General features: G+C 48.9%; 1 protein-coding gene across 1 annotated transcript in view; it reads left to right on the top strand.

The window, feature by feature from the left end:
• Nucleotides 1–24328, top strand: part of mcf2l2 (MCF.2 cell line derived transforming sequence-like 2) — a 145721-nt gene that overhangs the window by 24732 nt on the left and 96661 nt on the right. The window contains exons 2-4 of the mRNA XM_076079152.1: nt 2784–2867; nt 7350–7464; nt 8552–8642. Of these exons, the coding sequence (XP_075935267.1) occupies nt 2784–2867; nt 7350–7464; nt 8552–8642 (290 nt within the window). The remainder of the gene's footprint in view (nt 1–2783; nt 2868–7349; nt 7465–8551; nt 8643–24328) is intronic.

The raw sequence follows: 24328 nt of genomic DNA, 5'->3' as shown, positions 1-24328 counted from the left end.
CACCGATCCGTCTGTCGATCTCCCGCTCCATCTTACCCTCACTCATGAACAAGACCCCGAGATACTTGAACTCCTTCGCTTGAGGTAGGCACTCCGTCCCCACCTGGAGGGAGCAATCCACCAGTTTCCGGCAGAGCACCATGGCCTCAGATTTGGAGGTGCTAACTCTCATCCCCGCCGCTTCGCACTCGGCTGCAATGCGGATGCGGACACAGCTCCTACTGCAGTCGTACAGAGACCGGATTGCCCGTTGTAATGGGTCCGGCACCCCATACTCCCGCAGCACCCCCCACAAGAACCCCGAGGGACCCGGTCGAAAGCCTTCTCCAAGTCCACAAAGCACATGTAGACTGGTTGGGCAAACTCCCAGAACCCCTCCAATAGTCTTGCGAGGGTAAAGAGCTGGTCCACTGTTCCACGGCCGGGACAGAATCCACATTGCTCCTCTTGAATCTGAGGTTCGACAACGGAGCCTCCTTTCCAGCACCCTGGCATAAGCCTTCCCTGGGAGGCTGAGTAGTGAGATACCCCGGTAATTCGAGCACACTCTCCGGTCCCCCTTTTTAAAAATGGGAACCACCACCCCGGTCTGCTAGTCCATGTGCACTGATCCCGACCCCCATGCGACATTGAAGAGGCGTGTCAGCCAGGACAGCCCAACTATGTCCAGTGCTTTCAGCATCTCAGGGCGGATCTCATCCACCCCAGGCGCCTTGCCACCAAGGAGCTTTTTGACTACCTCAGCGGCCTCTGCCAGGGATATGGATTTAGCTTTTCATGAGACTATAATTGTGGTTGGACTGAACAGGAGTAACTTCCTGCCATACAAACAAAGACACAGTTACAGTTAACTAGCTTGCAGCTAATTGCAGTGAATCTACAGAAACCTTGTCACGGTACTTCCTCATTGCTAACCTCTAAACTTAATCTCCCAAATCCAGTATCCCACTGGTGCCAGTGTTCACTGCCTCTGTAACGCAAGCTGACATCTCCTGAGTGTGTCTGTCAAGCCTTGTAGTGGTCATACACCATGTCTGTCCACACCCCTCCTGTCTACTTTGATCCAACAATACAAGAACTCCTCCCTGCACGGCCCTGCTGCTCCATACGTCACCCCCCCCCCCCCCCCATGCACACTTACTTAGTGTCACATCACGCTCTATGACATGTATTAGAACCTTTAAATCTTTAGCTCTCTGTTTGTCATGTGGTTCAATATGAGATGCTCAACAGGCAGAGTGTGTTTTGATGTGTGTGATCTTCAGTGACTGAATCAGCAAAACTCAACCAAACACTTCTCAGTATCTGATATCCTTGGTGAGGTCAGCAGACTAAGAACAGAGGTACATTGATATTGCCTCCATTAAAAGCCAGGCTCACTACCTCATTGTGCTCTCCCTCAGTCCGTCCCCACCAGCACACAAGCTAAGCATGTTTGAGTCAGTGTTAATGTCTGTCTCTATTCTCAGTGAAAGAGAACGTTTTGTTCTCTGTACGCTGCCTTTAGAGTTTCAGGCTGCAGAGGAACCGAAATGATCATAAAACCAGAGCAGGGTAGGTCTAAAGAATGCCTTGGGTACACGCACGCACACACGCTCACACACACACACACACACATGCTCACACACACACACACACACACGCTCACACACACACACACACACACGCTCACACACACACGCTCACACACATACACACGCACACGCTTACACACACGCACACACACACACACACACACACCCCCACACACGCACGCTCACACACACACACACACGCTCACACACACACACACACACACGCTCACACACATACACACGCACGCGCACACACACACACACACTCACACGCACGCACACACTCACACACACACGCACGCTCACACACACACACACACGCTCACACACACACACACACACACGCTCACACACATACACACGCACGCACACACACACACACGCACGCACACACACACACACACACGCTCACACACACACACACACGCTCACACACACACACACACACACGCTCACACACACACGCACACACACACACACGCTCACACACACACACACACGCTCACACACACACACACGCTCTCGCACACACACACACACACACACACACACACGCTCACACACACACACACACGCTCACACACATACACACGCACGCGCACACACACACACACTCACACACACACGCACGCACACACTCACACACACACGCACGCTCACACACACACACACACGCTCACACACACACACACACACACGCTCACACACATACACACGCACGCGCACACACACACACACTCACACACACACGCACGCACACACACACACACACACGCTCACACACACACACACACGCTCACACACACACACACACACACGCACACAGACAGGATAGGACTAAAGAATATTTTCTAAATTTTGAAAATTTAATAAAACAAGCTATATGATGAAAAAGAGAACAGAACAATAATGTATGTACAGTGTGCACAAAACACCATGTGTGTAACTGATTTTCCTGTTTGATTTGATGTTTACCTGTCACCCAGCATACCTTGAGCATTTTTCCACACCCTCTACTAGACTGTATGATTAATATTCATTCATACCGCAGCTGCTTTTATTTCCCGATTATACTCTACTTGGATTCTTCGGAGGAGGGAGGATAACACTCACTCTTTGAGCATGTGTTTGCCTTCACTGTCTGTCTGGAGTTCATGGACATTTGACTGTGTATCTGGCTTCATCTGACCAGTGTGTCTCTCCTTACAGATGAGATCATGCAGCAGGAGATCAGGCCCCTGCTGGCTGTGGACATCATAGAGCAGCTCCATCGCCAGTTTGCCTTGCTCTCAGGTATGTAGAGTAACAAGACCCCACTGGAGGTTATGTATTTAAAGGGAAACCTCCGAAACACTGAAAGAATTCTATCCGAGAGAGGCGTACTGCAACGACGGCAGTGGTGGTGAAGACAACAACTCCCATGATCCCACGCTAATTCACGACGCCACCAAACCAGTGTTTTGTTGTTGTTTTGATTGGGAGGCCACTAGCCGCAGAAAATGAGATATTGTGCTTAAAACATTTTCTAAATGACTTTGGGTGATAATCTGCCGCAAGTGTTTGTTTCTTCATTTGCTGTTATTGGAAGCATATGGTGTCCTTTGCTTGATGGATGTAAAATGTGGTGAACAAAGTCTTCTTGAACCAAAAAACAAAAGCACATTTGAATGAATGAGGCTATAAAACAATATCGTTTTTTTTCTCTTCTTTTTGATCTGCTGACAATGAAAACAACGAGATGTAAAAGGAGTACTACAGCAGTTTAGCATTGAACTTCTGTTAACTTGGGGAAATCAAGAGACAGATTCAAAACGGTCAAAATCCATACAGCAGTGTTTCACAGATCCTGATGTTTAGTCCTGTGTGGGTGTAGCTCAAAAAACACTGGCTCCTACTTCTCAACCAATAGCATTTCAGCACAACCACCCTTCCTTGTGAATGCCGTTGCCTTTTAAACTCCTTAAACATCTCTTACTTGTAATATAGGCTTTCTGTTAACAGGTGTAGTTTCCAAGCCCAAGGAAAGATAACCCTGATGACTTCATCACTATTCTCTTCACGGCGACAGGACAAAGCTCTGCCTGGTGTCCTGCAAATTACATCCACATTCAGCAAAACTGAATCGTCTACTACGTTTTGAGGGAAACATGTTTTTGTCCCAGATTATGTTTGTTTTTTATGTATCACAAACAAGTTTTTTCTGAGAGTCTGAGGAAGTCAAGAAGTTAGGAGGAGGTCGGAGTGGGAGGATGGATGGGTCTAACAAACACAGGAGACCGCTGTTTGTGTCCCGTGTGAAACAGAACAACTGTACTTGTAGTAACGTGACATAAGTGCCTTACAAGTTATTCATTCATAACAATTTCTTCAAGTTTCACCTAAGTGAGCCTAGAGGGCTTTAATGGAGCAGGGCGTGTGATTGTTTGTGAGGGCATGGAATTTTAGTAGCACGGCAAACGCTGAATAGTCTAATACCCTGAAGAAACAGAGTGGTTAAATACGTCCTGACTGCGTGTGTCTCTAATGTCCCCGCTTCAAACGAGCCTTATAGATACCCTTGTAGTCAGTGGCAGGTCGTGTATTTTATACCTAGGCCTTCACTGTTGTCCTGCAGCTGAAATATCACCTTATAACCACATGATGGCGCCACAGATATTATTCGTTTCTAGGGCTGTAACTATGTACGTATTAAATGTACGTAACGTTCAGTACGAGACTTGCAATACCTTTAAATATTACTAGAGCATCTGGAAAATGCAGAAGCTTATATTCGGGAAAATATAATGTTTTCTGTGCTCATGGAGGACAGTGGTTATCAGCTGGTCTGGCTGTGAGACCCACCATCACGCCTTAATGACAAGTCGCAGCCCAAAGAGATCATCTTATGATTTTACTTTCTCAACTTGAGCATTGCTCTGCAATGTCTTTCCTCGTCTCAGTCTCCTGTGTCATGGTGCATCTCACTCAGTCAGAATGCCCATATTTGATTGGCTGAGCTGCATCATGTGATGTGATTCACTACCCACATGCCTCTGCTGTTAAGCTTCGTTTCACGATAGTCACGTGCTCGCCCACTGACCAATCACAGCACACTCTGCACCTCGCGGCAAAGCTACACATGGACACTGAGCTGCACTAATGCTGACGTTATTATAGGCCAGCTAGAAGGCTCTGATACGTCAAAGAATACGCCCAACATGTCAAATTAAAGATGTGATTGGTTGAAGAATATGACAATCAACAATATCGTCCCCGTCTATTAAACTGCACATGGATTCACTTGTGAGTCTGCAGGCCTCTGCCTCTGTTCTTACCTAGAGACACAGAGGTGAAATCTGATTGGATAAAAGCTCTACTTAAAACAAGCTGCACTGGAAGCAGAGCAACTGAGGAAGACAGGAGCTGTGCAATGAGAACATAAGATAATGGGGAAAATATTTTTGTAAATTATAATACATGTAGTGTATTTAAGAAACATTATTAAATTATAAAATAGATATAGCTTTGTGATTCTGTTTAGGCCAGCAGAGAAGGCCTTGCAGGCCCTGACGGCCCACCACTGCTTGTAGTAGAGGTAGGCTAATTGAGGCCCGCCGCTATTACAGAATTTACGGTAATAGTTGAACAGGGGACGCCAAGAGGATGAAACAATGTTACAGTTTGGACAGCACCTACAACTACTGATGAAGCAGCCTGACATCATTTATCAGATCGAGAAGACACTCTGATTAATGTCTTTACCTTGATTAATAAGCAGCTTGAAGTGGAATCAATGCGGAGCGCATGAGGCTGCTGCCACGAGGAGCCGGCGCAAAGGAACGCCGGTGAGGGAGAAGCTTAAGAATATTCGGCCCTGTGGTGTTCATGGATAGTTTGCTGGATTTAGCCGGAGACTGAATGGTGCCGAGCAGGTTATCTGCACAGAGTGACCTGGAGTTAAACGGTTGAGAACAAAATTGCCTCTGTCACCCCAGCGTTAACCGTGGGTGCCCTCAGACTTCCACATATGTTGTGGTACAGCAGCCGGCGTGGTCCTCCAGGGATGCCTCTCTTAGTCCTCTAACAGACTAAATACGTACTCCCTGTCTCAGCAGTACAGGCTGAGACAGTACAGTACAGTACAGTAACACTGCAGGCCTGGTTTATTGCTTTCACCACATGCGTGTGTCTATGATTGTGAGTGTGTGGGCCTTCTCAGTAGGATGTGGGTTGGTATTTTGTCACATGTCAACTGGAACCCTTCTCTGTCCACTCACACGGTTTCCTATCGATGCGAGCTCTGCTTTCTATGGTTTGGTGTTTTTGACGGTGATTTATGAACGTTGTGCGTCTGCAGGTGGTGCTCTTTTCTTTATCTGCTCAGCCATGGTGGATCTCACTCTCTGTCCAGAACACAACGCCCATCACTGTTTGAGTCCCATACTCTACAACCAATGCAAAGCTTTCATTTATTGAATATAATGTTGCAAGACAGAGTTGCAAGACGGGCAGTCAATTACATAGAACTGTCACTATTGATTCAACTTCAAGCATATTCATCTTCATAACAGTAAATTAGAGGATGTCTCTCTTAGAAATTACACAAGTTCATAGACAAGGGCTTTACATATTTTTGGCCACTAGAGGGCAGCGCAGCAAGCTAAAATCACAATTTTGGGATATTTAACTCATTCCAGAAAGTTGATATGATTAAGGTATTGGCATTAACATTGGTTTTGACTTGTGCTTTTGGGCCACCTGATGAAGGCACATCCAATAGTACCTCTCCTTGTTTGGCATGTGACCCTTTATTTATATAGTGCCATTGATTAATAGCCTTTAGATTTTTTGTCTGTTGTGTATACTCTGAAACAGACCAGTAGTCCTATGTTGGGGTTTCCTGTGTGTACATTACTTTGTGGTTGTTTGATTCAACTTTATTTAGGGATATGAAACATCAATATGGGAAAATGAATAAGGGCAAAACTAGATTTGATTTACAGCCCCAGTTTGTGGGTGTGTATTAGTTTTAGACTTTTCATCTTCAGCAAATGTGTTAGGTGTTATAGATGAGTGAAACTAATGCTTTGTAGGACTGTAGGTGACAGAGCAGAGCATGTGTGAAAGCTAAGTGTCAGAGCTAAAAAAATAAGCATTAGTTTTATGTTAAAATTAGACCTTTCTATTACTGAAATTACACCCATCAGTGTTTCCCCACAAGTAACACAGTCGTCCTGCTGAGCTGCCAGACGATCTTTAGCTCAGTGTTGCCATCTTGTGTCTATTTTGTGGAAGCAGAAGAGTTAGACCAGTTTGTGTCTTACATGTTTTTCAGGGTTTCCCATGACAAAGTTACTGTATTTACTTCTGTCTTAAAGGGGGAGCACCACCTAAATGAAGAATTGTAATATGGTATTTTCATCTCTCATGTCATCAGGAATACAGTCTGGAGCTGCTACAGACAATGAATGGGAGACTGATGTCTGTTTTCTTCTTTATGAATATGAAATAAAAAAAAACAAATGTGCTTCATTCTATTGTTGTGTTCTCAGTTCTAAAAGAGAAAATGTAACAAAATACTAAACTCTTCAACTGAACAACTGAAAATGTGTATAACATGATGTGCGACAAGACATCTCGTATAAACATAAAACATTATCTCGATACGGTGAAGAGCTGGAGTTATTATGTAATATAGAGTATACTGTATGTGATACTGTCAGACAGCCTCAGACCTAAGTTGAGTCTATTCTAAAAGGACTGCTAAATGCTGTGTGTGGTGTTTCTGTGCTGCAGGAGGGCGAGGGAAAGATGGCGCCCCCATCATCATCTTCCCAGAGTTCTCAGGCTTCAGTGAAGTGCCAGAGGAAGACTTCCTCAATGTTGTTACTTACTTGACCAGCATACCCAGGTACACACAGTCTCATACACATACAACTTAGTTTTCATGGTGGTTATCCTCACATATTCAGACTCTTACTCTATGCTCATTGGACACCAGTGAAAGACCTTGGGCAAAACTTCCACTTAGCCTCTCAAAACCACCTTCACAGATTATGATGTACTTCACTCTCATGACTAAACATGGCGGCTAGCTCAGGATGTGATGATTTCTATTCCATTTGCTCCCATTACAGTTCAGCAAAAGGGTCAACGCCATATGAGATCAGGATGTATTGTACTCCAGTGGCATGGCGATATTAAGCTGATGCTGCAGTGCTTCGACTGTTATCAGACGATTTAATTGGTATCATTTGCGATCATTAGCCTCATATATATGAGTGGGAGGTTGGGTCAAACAAACACAGGACCTTCACTCAGGAGAACTATGTTTGTGTCCCGTGTGAAACCAAAAGGCTACATTGACTTATTTTACTTTACTTTCGTGATGTAACTTCCCTACTTTACGAACTACATCTATATTAGCAAAGAAAAAGAGTTTGTACGTACGTTACCGAACAATCATTAACCCAAACCACTACCTTTTCCTAAACCTAACCAAGTACTTTTGTTGCCCAAACTTAAAGTTGTCTTTCACGTCATTAAGTCGCACTTTCACAACATGTTAGGTGCAGTTTAGTTTGTCCCGTCAGAAGCATTAGAATGGTATTGATAACTGCTGGTAGCGCCCACTCAATCGGCTGATATTCTAAATGGGTGCATCCAAAAATGAGCTGCTGGGTCTCTACTAACCTCCACTTTTTCCACACTGTCTATGTAATGTGTAGTTTTCTATTCTGAAGATCTACCTGACCTCAGAAATTCTGTGTGGTACTTTAATTAAGCACAATCATTTAAAAATACTCAACATTAAAACACGAAACTGAAATAATAAAGGCTTATGAAGTTTTCCTGAAAACAACATTGATTTATTGCTTAATATGTGCAGGATATTTTTGCTCTTCAGCTGAGCTCTGAGTTGGATTGCCACAGTTTACAGAGACGCACACATACAAAGCAGCAGTCCACTTACATGTCTTCTTACCTCCTGTCTCCAGCCTGGATGCTGCGAGTATCGGCTTCATCATCATCATCGACCGGCGGAAGGACAAATGGAGCTCAGTCAAGGCCTCTCTATCCAGGATCGCTGTAAGTTATATATATATACACACATATGATAATATAATATATAAAGCTATTAGATATATGTAGATATAGATATAGAGACTGAGTGGACTGGTTATTGTGGGACAGAGAGGCTGAATGTACTGGTTATAGTGGGACAGAGAGGCTGAGTGGACTGGTTATAGTGGGACAGAGAGGCTGAGTGGACTGGTTCTAGTGGGACAGAGAGACTGAGTGGACTGGTTCTAGTGGGACAGAGAGGCTGAGTGGACTGGTTATAGTGGGACAGAGAGACTGAGTGGACTGGTTATAGTGGGACAGAGAGACTGAGTGGACTGGTTCTAGTGTGACAGAGAGGCTGAATGGACTGGTTCTAGTGGGACAGAGAGGCTGAGTGGACTGGTTATAGTGGGACAGAGAGGCTGAATGGACTGGTTATAGTGGGATTGAGAGGCTGAATGGACTGGTTATAGTGGGACAGAGAGGCTGAATGGACTGGTTATAGTGGGACAGAGAGACTGAGGGACTGGTTATAGTGGGACAGAGAGACTGAGTGGACTGGTTCTAGTGGGACAGAGAGACTGAGTGGACTGGTTCTAGTGGGACAGAGAGGCTGAGTGGACTGGTTATAGTGGGACAGAGAGACTGAGTGGACTGGTTATAGTGGGACAGAGAGGCTGAGTGGACTGGTTCTAGTGGGACAGAGAGGCTGAGTGGACTGGTTATAGTGGGACAGAGAGACTGAGTGGACTGGTTATAGTGGGACAGAGAGGCTGAGTGGACTGGTTGTAGTGGGACAGAGAGGCTGAGTGGACTGGTTCTAGTGGGACAGAGAGACTGAGTGGACTGGTTATAGTGGGATAGAGAGACTGAGTGGACTGGTTATAGTGGGACAGAGAGACTGAGTGGACTGGTTCTAGTGGGACAGAGAGACTGAGTGGACTGGTTATAGTGGGACAGAGAGGCTGAGTGGACTGGTTCTAGTGTGACAGAGAGGCTGAATGGACTGGTTCTAGTGGGACAGAGAGGCTGAGTGGACTGGTTATAGTGGGACAGAGAGGCTGAATGGACTGGTTATAGTGGGACTGAGAGGCTGAATGGACTGGTTCTAGTGTGACAGAGAGGCTGAATGGACTGGTTCTAGTGGGACAGAGAGGCTGAGTGGACTGGTTATAGTGGGACAGAGAGGCTGAATGGACTGGTTATAGTGGGACTGAGAGGCTGAATGGACTGGTTATAGTGGGACAGAGAGGCTGAATGGACTGGTTATAGTGGGACAGAGAGACTGAGGGACTGGTTATAGTGGGACAGAGAGACTGAGTGGACTGGTTCTAGTGGGACAGAGAGACTGAGTGGACTGGTTCTAGTGGGACAGAGAGGCTGAGTGGACTGGTTATAGTGGGACAGAGAGACTGAGTGGACTGGTTCTAGTGGGACAGAGAGGCTGAGTGGACTGGTTCTAGTGGGACAGAGAGGCTGAGTGGACTGGTTATAGTGGGACAGAGAGACTGAGTGGACTGGTTATAGTGGGACAGAGAGGCTGAGTGGACTGGTTGTAGTGGGACAGAGAGGCTGAGTGGACTGGTTCTAGTGGGACAGAGAGACTGAGTGGACTGGTTATAGTGGGATAGAGAGACTGAGTGGACTGGTTATAGTGGGACAGAGAGACTGAGTGGACTGGTTCTAGTGGGACAGAGAGACTGAGTGGACTGGTTATAGTGGGACAGAGAGGCTGAGTGGACTGGTTCTAGTGTGACAGAGAGGCTGAATGGACTGGTTCTAGTGGGACAGAGAGGCTGAGTGGACTGGTTATAGTGGGACAGAGAGGCTGAATGGACTGGTTATAGTGGGACTGAGAGGCTGAATGGACTGGTTATAGTGGGACAGAGAGGCTGAATGGACTGGTTATAGTGGGACAGAGAGACTGAGGGACTGGTTATAGTGGGACAGAGAGACTGAGTGGACTGGTTATAGTAGGACAGAGAGGCTGAGTGGACTGGTTATAGTGGGACAGAGAGACTGAGTGGACTGGTTATAGTGGGACAGAGAGGCTGAGTGGACTGGTTCTAGTGGGACAGAGAGGCTGAGTGGACTGGTTATAGTGGGACAGAGAGACTGAGTGGACTGGTTATAGTGGGACAGAGAGGCTGAGTGGACTGGTTGTAGTGGGACAGAGAGGCTGAGTGGACTGGTTCTAGTGGGACAGAGAGACTGAGTGGACTGGTTCTAGTGGGACAGAGAGGCTGAGTGGACTGGTTATAGTGGGACAGAGAGGCTGAGTGGACTGTTCTAGTGGGACAGAGAGACTGAGTGGACTGGTTATAGTGGGACAGAGAGGCTGAATGTACTGGTTATAGTGGGACAGAGAGGCTGAATGGACTGGTTATAGTGGGACTGAGAGGCTGAATGGACTGGTTATAGTGGGACAGAGAGGCTGAATGGACTGGTTATAGTGGGACAGAGAGACTGAGGGACTGGTTATAGTGGGACAGAGAGACTGAGTGGACTGGTTATAGTGGGACAGAGAGGCTGAGTGGACTGGTTATAGTGGGACAGAGAGACTGAGTGGACTGGTTATAGTGGGACAGAGAGGCTGAGTGGACTGGTTGTAGTGGGACAGAGAGGCTGAGTGGACTGGTTCTAGTGGGACAGAGAGACTGAGTGGACTGGTTATAGTGGGACAGAGAGGCTGAGTGTACTGGTTATAGTGGGACAGAGAGGCTGAGTGGACTGGTTGTAGTGGGACAGAGAGGCTGAGTGGACTGGTTATAGTGGGACAGAGAGGCTGAGTGGACTGGTTCTAGTGGGACAGAGAGACTGAGTGGACTGGTTCTAGTGGGACAGAGAGGCTGAGTGGACTGGTTATAGTGGGTCAGAGAGGCTGAGTTTACTGTTCTAGTGGGACAGAGAGACTGAGTGGACTGGTTATAGTGGGACAGAGAGGCTGAATGTACTGGTTATAGTGGGACAGAGAGGCTGAGTGGACTGGTTATAGTGGGACAGAGAGGCTGAGTGGACTGGTTCTAGTGGGACAGAGAGACTGAGTGGACTGGTTATAGTGGGATAGAGAGACTGAGTGGACTGGTTATAGTGGGACAGAGAGACTGAGTGGACTGGTTATAGTGGGACAGACAGGCTGAGTGGACTGGTTATAGTGGGATAGAGAGACTGAGTGGACTGGTTATAGTGGGACAGAGAGGCTGAGTGGACTGGTTCTAGTGTGACAGAGAGGCTGAATGGACTGGTTCTAGTGGGACAGAGAGGCTGAGTGGACTGGTTATAGTGGGACAGAAAGGCTGAATGGACTGGTTATAGTGGGACTGAGAGGCTGAATGGACTGGTTATAGTGGGACAGAGAAGCTGAATGGACTGGTTATAGTGGGACAGAGAGACTGAGGGACTGGTTCTAGTGCGACAGAGAGACTGAGTGGACTGGTTATAGTGGGATAGAGAGACTGAGTGGACTGGTTATAGTGGGACAGAGAGACTGAGTGGACTGGTTCTAGTGGGACAGAGAGACTGAGTGGACTGGTTATAATGGGACAGAGAGGCTGAGTGGACTGGTTCTAGTGGGACAGAGAGGCTGAGTGGACTGGTTATAGTGGGACAGAGAGACTGAGTGGACTGGTTATAGTGGGACAGAGAGGCTGAGTGGACTGGTTATAGTGGGACAGAGAGACTGAGTGGAATGGTTATAGTGGGACAGAGAGACTGAGTTGACTGGTTATAGTGGGACAGAGAGACTGACTTTACTGGTTATAGTGGGACAGAGAGACTGAGTGGACTGGTTATAGTGGGACAGAGAGACTGAATGGACTGGTTACAGTGGGACAGAGAGGCTGAATGGACTGGTTATAGTGGGACAGAGAGACTGAATGGACTGGTTACAGTGGGACAGAGAGGCTGAATGGACTGGTTATAGTGGGACAGAGAGGCTGAATGGACTGGTTATAGTGGGACTGAGAGGCTGAATGGACTGGTTATAGTGGGACAGAGAGGCTGAATGGACTGGTTATAGTGGGACAGAGAGACTGAGGGACTGGTTATAGTGGGACAGAGAGACTGAGTGGACTGGTTATAGTGGGACAGAGAGGCTGAGTGGACTGGTTATAGTGGGACAGAGAGACTGAGTGGACTGGTTATAGTGGGACAGAGAGGCTGAGTGGACTGGTTCTAGTGGGACAGAGAGGCTGAGTGGACTGGTTATAGTGGGACAGAGAGACTGAGTGGACTGGTTATAGTGGGACAGAGAGGCTGAGTGGACTGGTTGTAGTGGGACAGAGAGGCTGAGTGGACTGGTTCTAGTGGGACAGAGAGACTGAGTGGACTGGTTATAGTGGGACAGAGAGGCTGAGTGTACTGGTTATAGTGGGACAGAGAGGCTGAGTGGACTGGTTGTAGTGGGACAGAGAGGCTGAGTGGACTGGTTATAGTGGGACAGAGAGGCTGAGTGGACTGGTTCTAGTGGGACAGAGAGACTGAGTGGACTGGTTCTAGTGGGACAGAGAGGCTGAGTGGACTGGTTATAGTGGGACAGAGAGGCTGAGTGGACTGTTCTAGTGGGACAGAGAGACTGAGTGGACTGGTTATAGTGGGACAGAGAGGCTGAATGTACTGGTTATAGTGGGACAGAGAGGCTGAGTGGACTGGTTATAGTGGGACAGAGAGGCTGAGTGGACTGGTTCTAGTGGGACAGAGAGACTGAGTGGACTGGTTATAGTGGGATAGAGAGACTGAGTGGACTGGTTATAGTGGGACAGAGAGACTGAGTGGACTGGTTATAGTGGGACAGAGAGGCTGAGTGGACTGGTTATAGTGGGATAGAGAGACTGAGTGGACTGGTTATAGTGGGACAGAGAGGCTGAGTGGACTGGTTCTAGTGTGACAGAGAGGCTGAATGGACTGGTTCTAGTGGGACAGAGAGGCTGAGTGGACTGGTTATAGTGGGACAGAAAGGCGGAATGGACTGGTTATAGTGGGACTGAGAGGCTGAATGGACTGGTTATAGTGGGACAGAGAGGCTGAATGGACTGGTTATAGTGGGACAGAGAGACTGAGGGACTGGTTCTAGTGCGACAGAGAGACTGAGTGGACTGGTTATAGTGGGATAGAGAGACTGAGTGGACTGGTTATAGTGGGACAGAGAGACTGAGTGGACTGGTTATAGTGGGACAGAGAGACTGAATGGACTGGTTATAGTGGGACAGAGAGACTGAGTGGACTGGTTATAGTGGGACAGAGAGACTGAATGGACTGGTTATAGTGGGACAGAGAGACTGAGTGGACGGGTTATAGTGGGACAGAGAGACTGAGTGGACTGGTTATAGTGGGACAGAGAGGCTGAGTGGACTGGTTATAGTGGGATAGAGAGACTGAGTGGACTGGTTATAGTGGGATAGAGAGACTGAGTGGACTGGTTATAGTGGGACAGAGAGGCTGAGTGGACTGGTTCTAGTGTGACAGAGAGGCTGAATGGACTGGTTCTAGTGGGACAGAGAGGCTGAGTGGACTGGTTATAGTGGGACAGAGAGACTGAGTGGACTGGTTCTAGTGGGACAGAGAGACTGAGTGGACTGGTTATAGTGGGACAGAGAGGCTGAGTGGACTGGTTCTAGTGTGACAGAGAGGCTGAATGGACTGGTTCTAGTGGGACAGAGAGGCTGAGTGGACTGGTTATAGTGGGACAGAGAGGCTGAATGGACTGGTTATAGTGGGACTGAGAGGCTGAATGGACTGGTTATAGTGGGACAGAGAGGCTGAATGGACTGGTTATAGTGGGACAGAGAGACTGAGGGACTGGTTATAGTGGGACAGAGAGACTGAGTGGACTGGTTATAGTAGGACAGAGAGGCTGAGTGGACTGGTTATAGTGGGACAGAGAGACTGAGTGGACTGGTTATAGTGGGACAGAGAGGCTGAGTGGACTGGTTCTAGTGGGACAGAGAGGCTGAGTGGACTGGTTATAGTGGGACAGAGAGACTGAGTGGACTGGTTATAGTGGGACAGAGAGGCTGAGTGGACTGGTTGTAGTGGGACAGAGAGGCTGAGTGGACTGGTTCTAGTGGGACAGAGAGACTGAGTGGACTGGTTCTAGTGGGACAGAGAGGCTGAGTGGACTGGTTATAGTGGGACAGAGAGGCTGAGTGGACTGTTCTAGTGGGACAGAGAGACTGAGTGGACTGGTTATAGTGGGACAGAGAGGCTGAATGTACTGGTTATAGTGGGACAGAGAGGCTGAATGGACTGGTTATAGTGGGACTGAGAGGCTGAATGGACTGGTTATAGTGGGACAGAGAGGCTGAATGGACTGGTTATAGTGGGACAGAGAGACTGAGGGACTGGTTATAGTGGGACAGAGAGACTGAGTGGACTGGTTATAGTGGGACAGAGAGGCTGAGTGGACTGGTTATAGTGGGACAGAGAGACTGAGTGGACTGGTTATAGTGGGACAGAGAGGCTGAGTGGACTGGTTGTAGTGGGACAGAGAGGCTGAGTGGACTGGTTCTAGTGGGACAGAGAGACTGAGTGGACTGGTTATAGTGGGACAGAGAGGCTGAGTGTACTGGTTATAGTGGGACAGAGAGGCTGAGTGGACTGGTTGTAGTGGGACAGAGAGGCTGAGTGGACTGGTTATAGTGGGACAGAGAGGCTGAGTGGACTGGTTCTAGTGGGACAGAGAGACTGAGTGGACTGGTTCTAGTGGGACAGAGAGGCTGAGTGGACTGGTTATAGTGGGTCAGAGAGGCTGAGTTTACTGTTCTAGTGGGACAGAGAGACTGAGTGGACTGGTTATAGTGGGACAGAGAGGCTGAATGTACTGGTTATAGTGGGACAGAGAGGCTGAGTGGACTGGTTATAGTGGGACAGAGAGGCTGAGTGGACTGGTTCTAGTGGGACAGAGAGACTGAGTGGACTGGTTATAGTGGGATAGAGAGACTGAGTGGACTGGTTATAGTGGGACAGAGAGACTGAGTGGACTGGTTATAGTGGGACAGACAGGCTGAGTGGACTGGTTATAGTGGGATAGAGAGACTGAGTGGACTGGTTATAGTGGGACAGAGAGGCTGAGTGGACTGGTTCTAGTGTGACAGAGAGGCTGAATGGACTGGTTCTAGTGGGACAGAGAGGCTGAGTGGACTGGTTATAGTGGGACAGAAAGGCTGAATGGACTGGTTATAGTGGGACTGAGAGGCTGAATGGACTGGTTATAGTGGGACAGAGAAGCTGAATGGACTGGTTATAGTGGGACAGAGAGACTGAGGGACTGGTTCTAGTGCGACAGAGAGACTGAGTGGACTGGTTATAGTGGGATAGAGAGACTGAGTGGACTGGTTATAGTGGGACAGAGAGACTGAGTGGACTGGTTCTAGTGGGACAGAGAGACTGAGTGGACTGGTTATAATGGGACAGAGAGGCTGAGTGGACTGGTTCTAGTGGGACAGAGAGGCTGAGTGGACTGGTTATAGTGGGACAGAGAGACTGAGTGGACTGGTTATAGTGGGACAGAGAGGCTGAGTGGACTGGTTATAGTGGGACAGAGAGACTGAGTGGAATGGTTATAGTGGGACAGAGAGACTGAGTTGACTGGTTATAGTGGGACAGAGAGACTGACTTTACTGGTTATAGTGGGACAGAGAGACTGAGTGGACTGGTTATAGTGGGACAGAGAGACTGAATGGACTGGTTACAGTGGGACAGAGAGGCTGAATGGACTGGTTATAGTGGGACAGAGAGACTGAATGGACTGGTTACAGTGGGACAGAGAGGCTGAATGGACTGGTTATAGTGGGACAGAGAGGCTGAATGGACTGGTTATAGTGGGACTGAGAGGCTGAATGGACTGGTTATAGTGGGACAGAGAGGCTGAATGGACTGGTTATAGTGGGACAGAGAGACTGAGGGACTGGTTATAGTGGGACAGAGAGACTGAGTGGACTGGTTATAGTGGGACAGAGAGGCTGAGTGGACTGGTTATAGTGGGACAGAGAGACTGAGTGGACTGGTTATAGTGGGACAGAGAGGCTGAGTGGACTGGTTCTAGTGGGACAGAGAGGCTGAGTGGACTGGTTATAGTGGGACAGAGAGACTGAGTGGACTGGTTATAGTGGGACAGAGAGGCTGAGTGGACTGGTTGTAGTGGGACAGAGAGGCTGAGTGGACTGGTTCTAGTGGGACAGAGAGACTGAGTGGACTGGTTATAGTGGGACAGAGAGGCTGAGTGTACTGGTTATAGTGGGACAGAGAGGCTGAGTGGACTGGTTGTAGTGGGACAGAGAGGCTGAGTGGACTGGTTATAGTGGGACAGAGAGGCTGAGTGGACTGGTTCTAGTGGGACAGAGAGACTGAGTGGACTGGTTCTAGTGGGACAGAGAGGCTGAGTGGACTGGTTCTAGTGGGACAGAGAGGCTGAGTGGACTGTTCTAGTGGGACAGAGAGACTGAGTGGACTGGTTATAGTGGGACAGAGAGGCTGAATGTACTGGTTATAGTGGGACAGAGAGGCTGAGTGGACTGGTTATAGTGGGACAGAGAGGCTGAGTGGACTGGTTCTAGTGGGACAGAGAGACTGAGTGGACTGGTTATAGTGGGATAGAGAGACTGAGTGGACTGGTTATAGTGGGACAGAGAGACTGAGTGGACTGGTTATAGTGGGACAGAGAGGCTGAGTGGACTGGTTATAGTGGGATAGAGAGACTGAGTGGACTGGTTATAGTGGGACAGAGAGGCTGAGAGGACTGGTTCTAGTGTGACAGAGAGGCTGAATGGACTGGTTCTAGTGGGACAGAGAGGCTGAGTGGACTGGTTATAGTGGGACAGAAAGGCGGAATGGACTGGTTATAGTGGGACTGAGAGGCTGAATGGACTGGTTATAGTGGGACAGAGAGGCTGAATGGACTGGTTATAGTGGGACAGAGAGACTGAGGGACTGGTTCTAGTGCGACAGAGAGACTGAGTGGACTGGTTATAGTGGGATAGAGAGACTGAGTGGACTGGTTATAGTGGGACAGAGAGACTGAGTGGACTGGTTATAGTGGGACAGAGAGACTGAATGGACTGGTTATAGTGGGACAGAGAGACTGAGTGGACTGGTTATAGTGGGACAGAGAGACTGAATGGACTGGTTATAGTGGGACAGAGAGACTGAGTGGACGGGTTATAGTGGGACAGAGAGACTGAGTGGACTGGTTATAGTGGGACAGAGAGGCTGAGTGGACTGGTTATAGTGGGATAGAGAGACTGAGTGGACTGGTTATAGTGGGATAGAGAGACTGAGTGGACTGGTTATAGTGGGACAGAGAGGCTGAGTGGACTGGTTCTAGTGTGACAGAGAGGCTGAATGGACTGGTTCTAGTGGGACAGAGAGGCTGAGTGGACTGGTTATAGTGGGACAGAAAGGCTGAATGGACTGGTTATAGTGGGACTGAGAGGCTGAATGGACTGGTTATAGTGGGACAGAGAGGCTGAATGGACTGGTTATAGTGGGACAGAGAGACTGAGGGACTGGTTCTAGTGCGACAGAGAGACTGAGTGGACTGGTTATAGTGGGATAGAGAGACTGAGTGGACTGGTTATAGTGGGACAGAGAGACTGAGTGGACTGGTTCTAGTGGGACAGAGAGACTGAGTGGACTGGTTATAATGGGACAGAGAGGCTGAGTGGACTGGTTCTAGTGGGACAGAGAGGCTGAGTGGACTGGTTATAGTGGGACAGAGAGACTGAGTGGACTGGTTATAGTGGGACAGAGAGGCTGAGTGGACTGGTTATAGTGGGACAGAGAGACTGAGTGGAATGGTTATAGTGGGACAGAGAGACTGAGTTGACTGGTTATAGTGGGACAGAGAGACTGACTTTACTGGTTATAGTGGGACAGAGAGACTGAGTGGACTGGTTATAGTGGGACAGAGAGACTGAATGGACTGGTTACAGTGGGACAGAGAGTCTGAATGGACTGGTTATAGTGGGACAGAGAGACTGAATGGACTGGTTACAGTGGGACAGAGAGGCTGAATGGACTGGTTATAGTGGGACAGAGAGGCTGAATGGACTGGTTATAGTGGGACTGAGAGGCTGAATGGACTGGTTATAGTGGGACAGAGAGGCTGAATGGACTGGTTATAGTGGGACAGAGAGACTGAGGGACTGGTTATAGTGGGACAGAGAGACTGAGTGGACTGGTTACAGTGGGACAGAGAGGCTGAATGGACTGGTTATAGTGGGACAGAGAGACTGAATGGACTGGTTACAGTGGGACAGAGAGGCTGAATGGACTGGTTATAGTGGGACAGAGAGGCTGAATGGACTGGTTATAGTGGGACTGAGAGGCTGAATGGACTGGTTATAGTGGGACAGAGAGGCTGAATGGACTGGTTATAGTGGGACAGAGAGACTGAGGGACTGGTTATAGTGGGACAGAGAGGCTGAGTGGACTGGTTATAGTGGGACAGAGAGACTGAGTGGACTGGTTATAGTGGGACAGAGAGGCTGAGTGGACTGGTTATAGTGGGACAGAGAGACTGAGTGGAATGGTTATAGTGGGACAGAGAGACTGAGTTGACTGGTTATAGTGGGACAGAGAGACTGACTTTACTGGTTATAGTGGGACAGAGAGACTGAGTGGACTGGTTATAGTGGGACAGAGAGACTGAATGGACTGGTTACAGTGGGACAGAGAGGCTGAATGGACTGGTTATAGTGGGACAGAGAGACTGAATGGACTGGTTACAGTGGGACAGAGAGGCTGAATGGACTGGTTATAGTGGGACAGAGAGGCTGAATGGACTGGTTATAGTGGGACTGAGAGGCTGAATGGACTGGTTATAGTGGGACAGAGAGGCTGAATGGACTGGTTATAGTGGGACAGAGAGACTGAGGGACTGGTTATAGTGGGACAGAGAGACTGAGTGGACTGGTTATAGTGGGACAGAGAGGCTGAGTGGACTGGTTATAGTGGGACAGAGAGACTGAGTGGACTGGTTATAGTGGGACAGAGAGGCTGAGTGGACTGGTTCTAGTGGGACAGAGAGGCTGAGTGGACTGGTTATAGTGGGACAGAGAGACTGAGTGGACTGGTTATAGTGGGACAGAGAGGCTGAGTGGACTGGTTGTAGTGGGACAGAGAGGCTGAGTGGACTGGTTCTAGTGGGACAGAGAGACTGAGTGGACTGGTTATAGTGGGACAGAGAGACTGAGTGGAATGGTTATAGTGGGACAGAGAGACTGAGTTGACTGGTTATAGTGGGACAGAGAGACTGACTTTACTGGTTATAGTGGGACAGAGAGACTGAGTGGACTGGTTATAGTGGGACAGAGAGACTGAATGGACTGGTTACAGTGGGACAGAGAGGCTGAATGGACTGGTTATAGTGGGACAGAGAGACTGAATGGACTGGTTACAGTGGGACAGAGAGGCTGAATGTACTGGTTATAGTGGGACAGAGAGGCTGAATGGACTGGTTATAGTGGGACTGAGAGGCTGAATGGACTGGTTATAGTGGGACAGAGAGGCTGAATGGACTGGTTATAGTGGGACAGAGAGACTGAGGGACTGGTTATAGTGGGACAGAGAGACTGAGTGGACTGGTTATAGTGGGACAGAGAGGCTGAGTGGACTGGTTATAGTGGGACAGAGAGACTGAGTGGACTGGTTATAGTGGGACAGAGAGGCTGAGTGGACTGGTTATAGTGGGATAGAGAGACTGAGTGGACTGGTTATAGTGGGACAGAGAGGCTGAGTGGACTGGTTCTAGTGTGACAGAGAGGCTGAGTGGACTGGTTATAGTGGGACAGAGAGGCTGAGTGGACTGGTTCTAGTGGGACAGAGAGGCTGAGTGGACTGGTTCTAGTGGGACAGAGAGACTGAGTGGACTGGTTATAGTGGGATAGAGAGACTGAGTGGACTGGTTATAGTGGGACAGAGAGACTGAGTGGACTGGTTCTAGTGGGACAGAGAGGCTGAGTGGACTGGTTATAGTGGGATAGAGAGACTGAGTGGACTGGTTATAGTGGGACAGAGAGGCTGAGTGGACTGGTTCTAGTGTGACAGAGAGGCTGAATGGACTGGTTATAGTGGGACAGAGAGGCTGAGTGGACTGGTTATAGTGGGACAGAGAGGCTGAGTGGACTGGTTATAGTGGGACAGAGAGGCTGAGTGGACTGGTTCTAGTGGGACAGAGAGACTGAGTGGACTGGTTATAGTGGGATAGAGAGACTGAGTGGACTGGTTATAGTGGGACAGAGAGACTGAGTGGACTGGTTCTAGTGGGACAGAGAGGCTGAGTGGACTGGTTCTAGTGGGACAGAGAGACTGAGTGGACTGGTTATAGTGGGATAGAGAGACTGAGTGGACTGGTTATAGTGGGACAGAGAGACTGAGTGGACTGGTTCTAGTGGGACAGAGAGGCTGAGTGGACTGGTTATAGTGGGACAGAGAGGCTGAATGTACTGGTTATAGTGGGACAGAGAGGCTGAGTGGACTGGTTCTAGTGTGACAGAGAGGCTGAATGGACTGGTTCTAGTGGGACTGAGAGGCTGAATGGACTGGTTATAGTGGGACAGAGAGGCTGAATGGACTGGTTATAGTGGGACAGAGAGACTGAGGGACTGGTTATAGTGGGACAGAGAGACTGAGTGGACTGGTTATAGTGGGACAGAGAGACTGAGTGGACTGGTTATAGTGGGACAGAGAGACTGAGTGGACTGGTTATAGTGGGACAGAGAGACTGAATGGACTGGTTATAGTGGGACAGAGAGACTGAGTGGACTGGTTATAGTGGGACAGAGAGATTGAGTGGACTGGTTATAGTGGGACAGAGAGGCTGAATGTACTGGTTATAGTGGGACAGAGAGGCTGAGTGGACTGGTTCTAGTGGGACAGAGAGGCTGAGTGGACTGGTTATAGTGGGACAGAGAGGCTGAGTGGACTGGTTCTAGTGGGACAGAGAGACTGAGTGGACTGGTTCTAGTGGGACAGAGAGACTGAGTGGACTGGTTATAGTGGGACAGAGAGGCTGAATGTACTGGTTATAGTGGGACAGAGAGGCTGAGTGGACTGGTTATAGTGGGACAGAGAGGCTGAGTGGACTGGTTATAGTGGGACAGAGAGGCTGAGTGGACTGGTTCTAGTGGGACAGAGAGGCTGAGTGGACTGGTTCTAGTGGGACAGAGAGACTGAGTGGACTGGTTATAGTGGGATAGAGAGACTGAGTGGACTGGTTATAGTGGGACAGAGAGACTGAGTGGACTGGTTCTAGTGGGACAGAGAGGCTGAGTGGACTGGTTATAGTGGGATAGAGAGACTGAGTGGACTGGTTATAGTGGGACAGAGAGGCTGAGTGGACTGGTTCTAGTGTGACAGAGAGGCTGAGTGGACTGGTTATAGTGGGACAGAGAGGCTGAGTGGACTGGTTCTAGTGGGACAGAGAGGCTGAGTGGACTGGTTCTAGTGGGACAGAGAGACTGAGTGGACTGGTTATAGTGGGATAGAGAGACTGAGTGGACTGGTTATAGTGGGACAGAGAGACTGAGTGGACTGGTTCTAGTGGGACAGAGAGGCTGAGTGGACTGGTTATAGTGGGATAGAGAGACTGAGTGGACTGGTTATAGTGGGACAGAGAGGCTGAGTGGACTGGTTCTAGTGTGACAGAGAGGCTGAATGGACTGGTTATAGTGGGACAGAGAGGCTGAGTGGACTGGTTATAGTGGGACAGAGAGGCTGAGTGGACTGGTTATAGTGGGACAGAGAGGCTGAGTGGACTGGTTCTAGTGGGACAGAGAGACTGAGTGGACTGGTTATAGTGGGATAGAGAGACTGAGTGGACTGGTTATAGTGGGACAGAGAGACTGAGTGGACTGGTTCTAGTGGGACAGAGAGGCTGAGTGGACTGGTTCTAGTGGGACAGAGAGACTGAGTGGACTGGTTATAGTGGGATAGAGAGACTGAGTGGACTGGTTATAGTGGGACAGAGAGACTGAGTGGACTGGTTCTAGTGGGACAGAGAGGCTGAGTGGACTGGTTATAGTGGGACAGAGAGGCTGAATGTACTGGTTATAGTGGGACAGAGAGGCTGAGTGGACTGGTTCTAGTGTGACAGAGAGGCTGAATGGACTGGTTCTAGTGGGACTGAGAGGCTGAATGGACTGGTTATAGTGGGACAGAGAGGCTGAATGGACTGGTTATAGTGGGACAGAGAGACTGAGGGACTGGTTATAGTGGGACAGAGAGACTGAGTGGACTGGTTATAGTGGGACAGAGAGGCTGAGTGGACTGGTTATAGTGGGACAGAGAGACTGAGGGACTGGTTATAGTGGGACAGAGAGACTGAGTGGACTGGTTATAGTGGGACAGAGAGGCTGAGTGGACTGGTTATAGTGGGACAGAGAGGCTGAATGGTCTGGTTATAGTGGGACTGAGAGGCTGAATGGACTGGTTATAGTGGGACAGAGAGACTGAGTGGACTGGTTCTAGTGGGACAGAGAGGCTGAGTGGACTGGTTATAGTGGGATAGAGAGACTGAGTGGACTGGTTATAGTGGGACAGAGAGGCTGAGTGGACTGGTTCTAGTGTGACAGAGAGGCTGAGTGGACTGGTTATAGTGGGACAGAGAGGCTGAGTGGACTGGTTCTAGTGGGACAGAGAGGCTGAGTGGACTGGTTCTAGTGGGACAGAGAGACTGAGTGGACTGGTTATAGTGGGATAGAGAGACTGAGTGGACTGGTTATAGTGGGACAGAGAGACTGAGTGGACTGGTTCTAGTGGGACAGAGAGGCTGAGTGGACTGGTTATAGTGGGATAGAGAGACTGAGTGGACTGGTTATAGTGGGACAGAGAGGCTGAGTGGACTGGTTCTAGTGTGACAGAGAGGCTGAATGGACTGGTTATAGTGGGACAGAGAGGCTGAGTGGACTGGTTATAGTGGGACAGAGAGGCTGAGTGGACTGGTTATAGTGGGACAGAGAGGCTGAGTGGACTGGTTCTAGTGGGACAGAGAGACTGAGTGGACTGGTTATAGTGGGATAGAGAGACTGAGTGGACTGGTTATAGTGGGACAGAGAGACTGAGTGGACTGGTTCTAGTGGGACAGAGAGGCTGAGTGGACTGGTTCTAGTGGGACAGAGAGACTGAGTGGACTGGTTATAGTGGGATAGAGAGACTGAGTGGACTGGTTATAGTGGGACAGAGAGACTGAGTGGACTGGTTCTAGTGGGACAGAGAGGCTGAGTGGACTGGTTATAGTGGGACAGAGAGGCTGAATGTACTGGTTATAGTGGGACAGAGAGGCTGAGTGGACTGGTTCTAGTGTGACAGAGAGGCTGAATGGACTGGTTCTAGTGGGACTGAGAGGCTGAATGGACTGGTTATAGTGGGACAGAGAGGCTGAATGGACTGGTTATAGTGGGACAGAGAGACTGAGGGACTGGTTATAGTGGGACAGAGAGACTGAGTGGACTGGTTATAGTGGGACAGAGAGGCTGAGTGGACTGGTTATAGTGGGACAGAGAGACTGAGGGACTGGTTATAGTGGGACAGAGAGACTGAGTGGACTGGTTATAGTGGGACAGAGAGGCTGAGTGGACTGGTTATAGTGGGACAGAGAGGCTGAATGGTCTGGTTATAGTGGGACTGAGAGGCTGAATGGACTGGTTATAGTGGGACAGAGAGGCTGAATGGACTGGTTATAGTGGGACAGAGAGGCTGAGTGGACTGGTTCTAGT

The sequence above is a fragment of the Anarhichas minor genome, unplaced genomic scaffold, assembly GCF_050575085.1.
Source record: "Anarhichas minor isolate MPS153535 unplaced genomic scaffold, ASM5057508v1 ptg000071l, whole genome shotgun sequence".
NCBI lineage: Eukaryota > Metazoa > Chordata > Actinopteri > Perciformes > Anarhichadidae > Anarhichas > Anarhichas minor.
The sequence above is the reverse complement of the archived record's forward strand: the minus strand, read 5'-3'. Positions and strand labels throughout refer to the sequence as shown.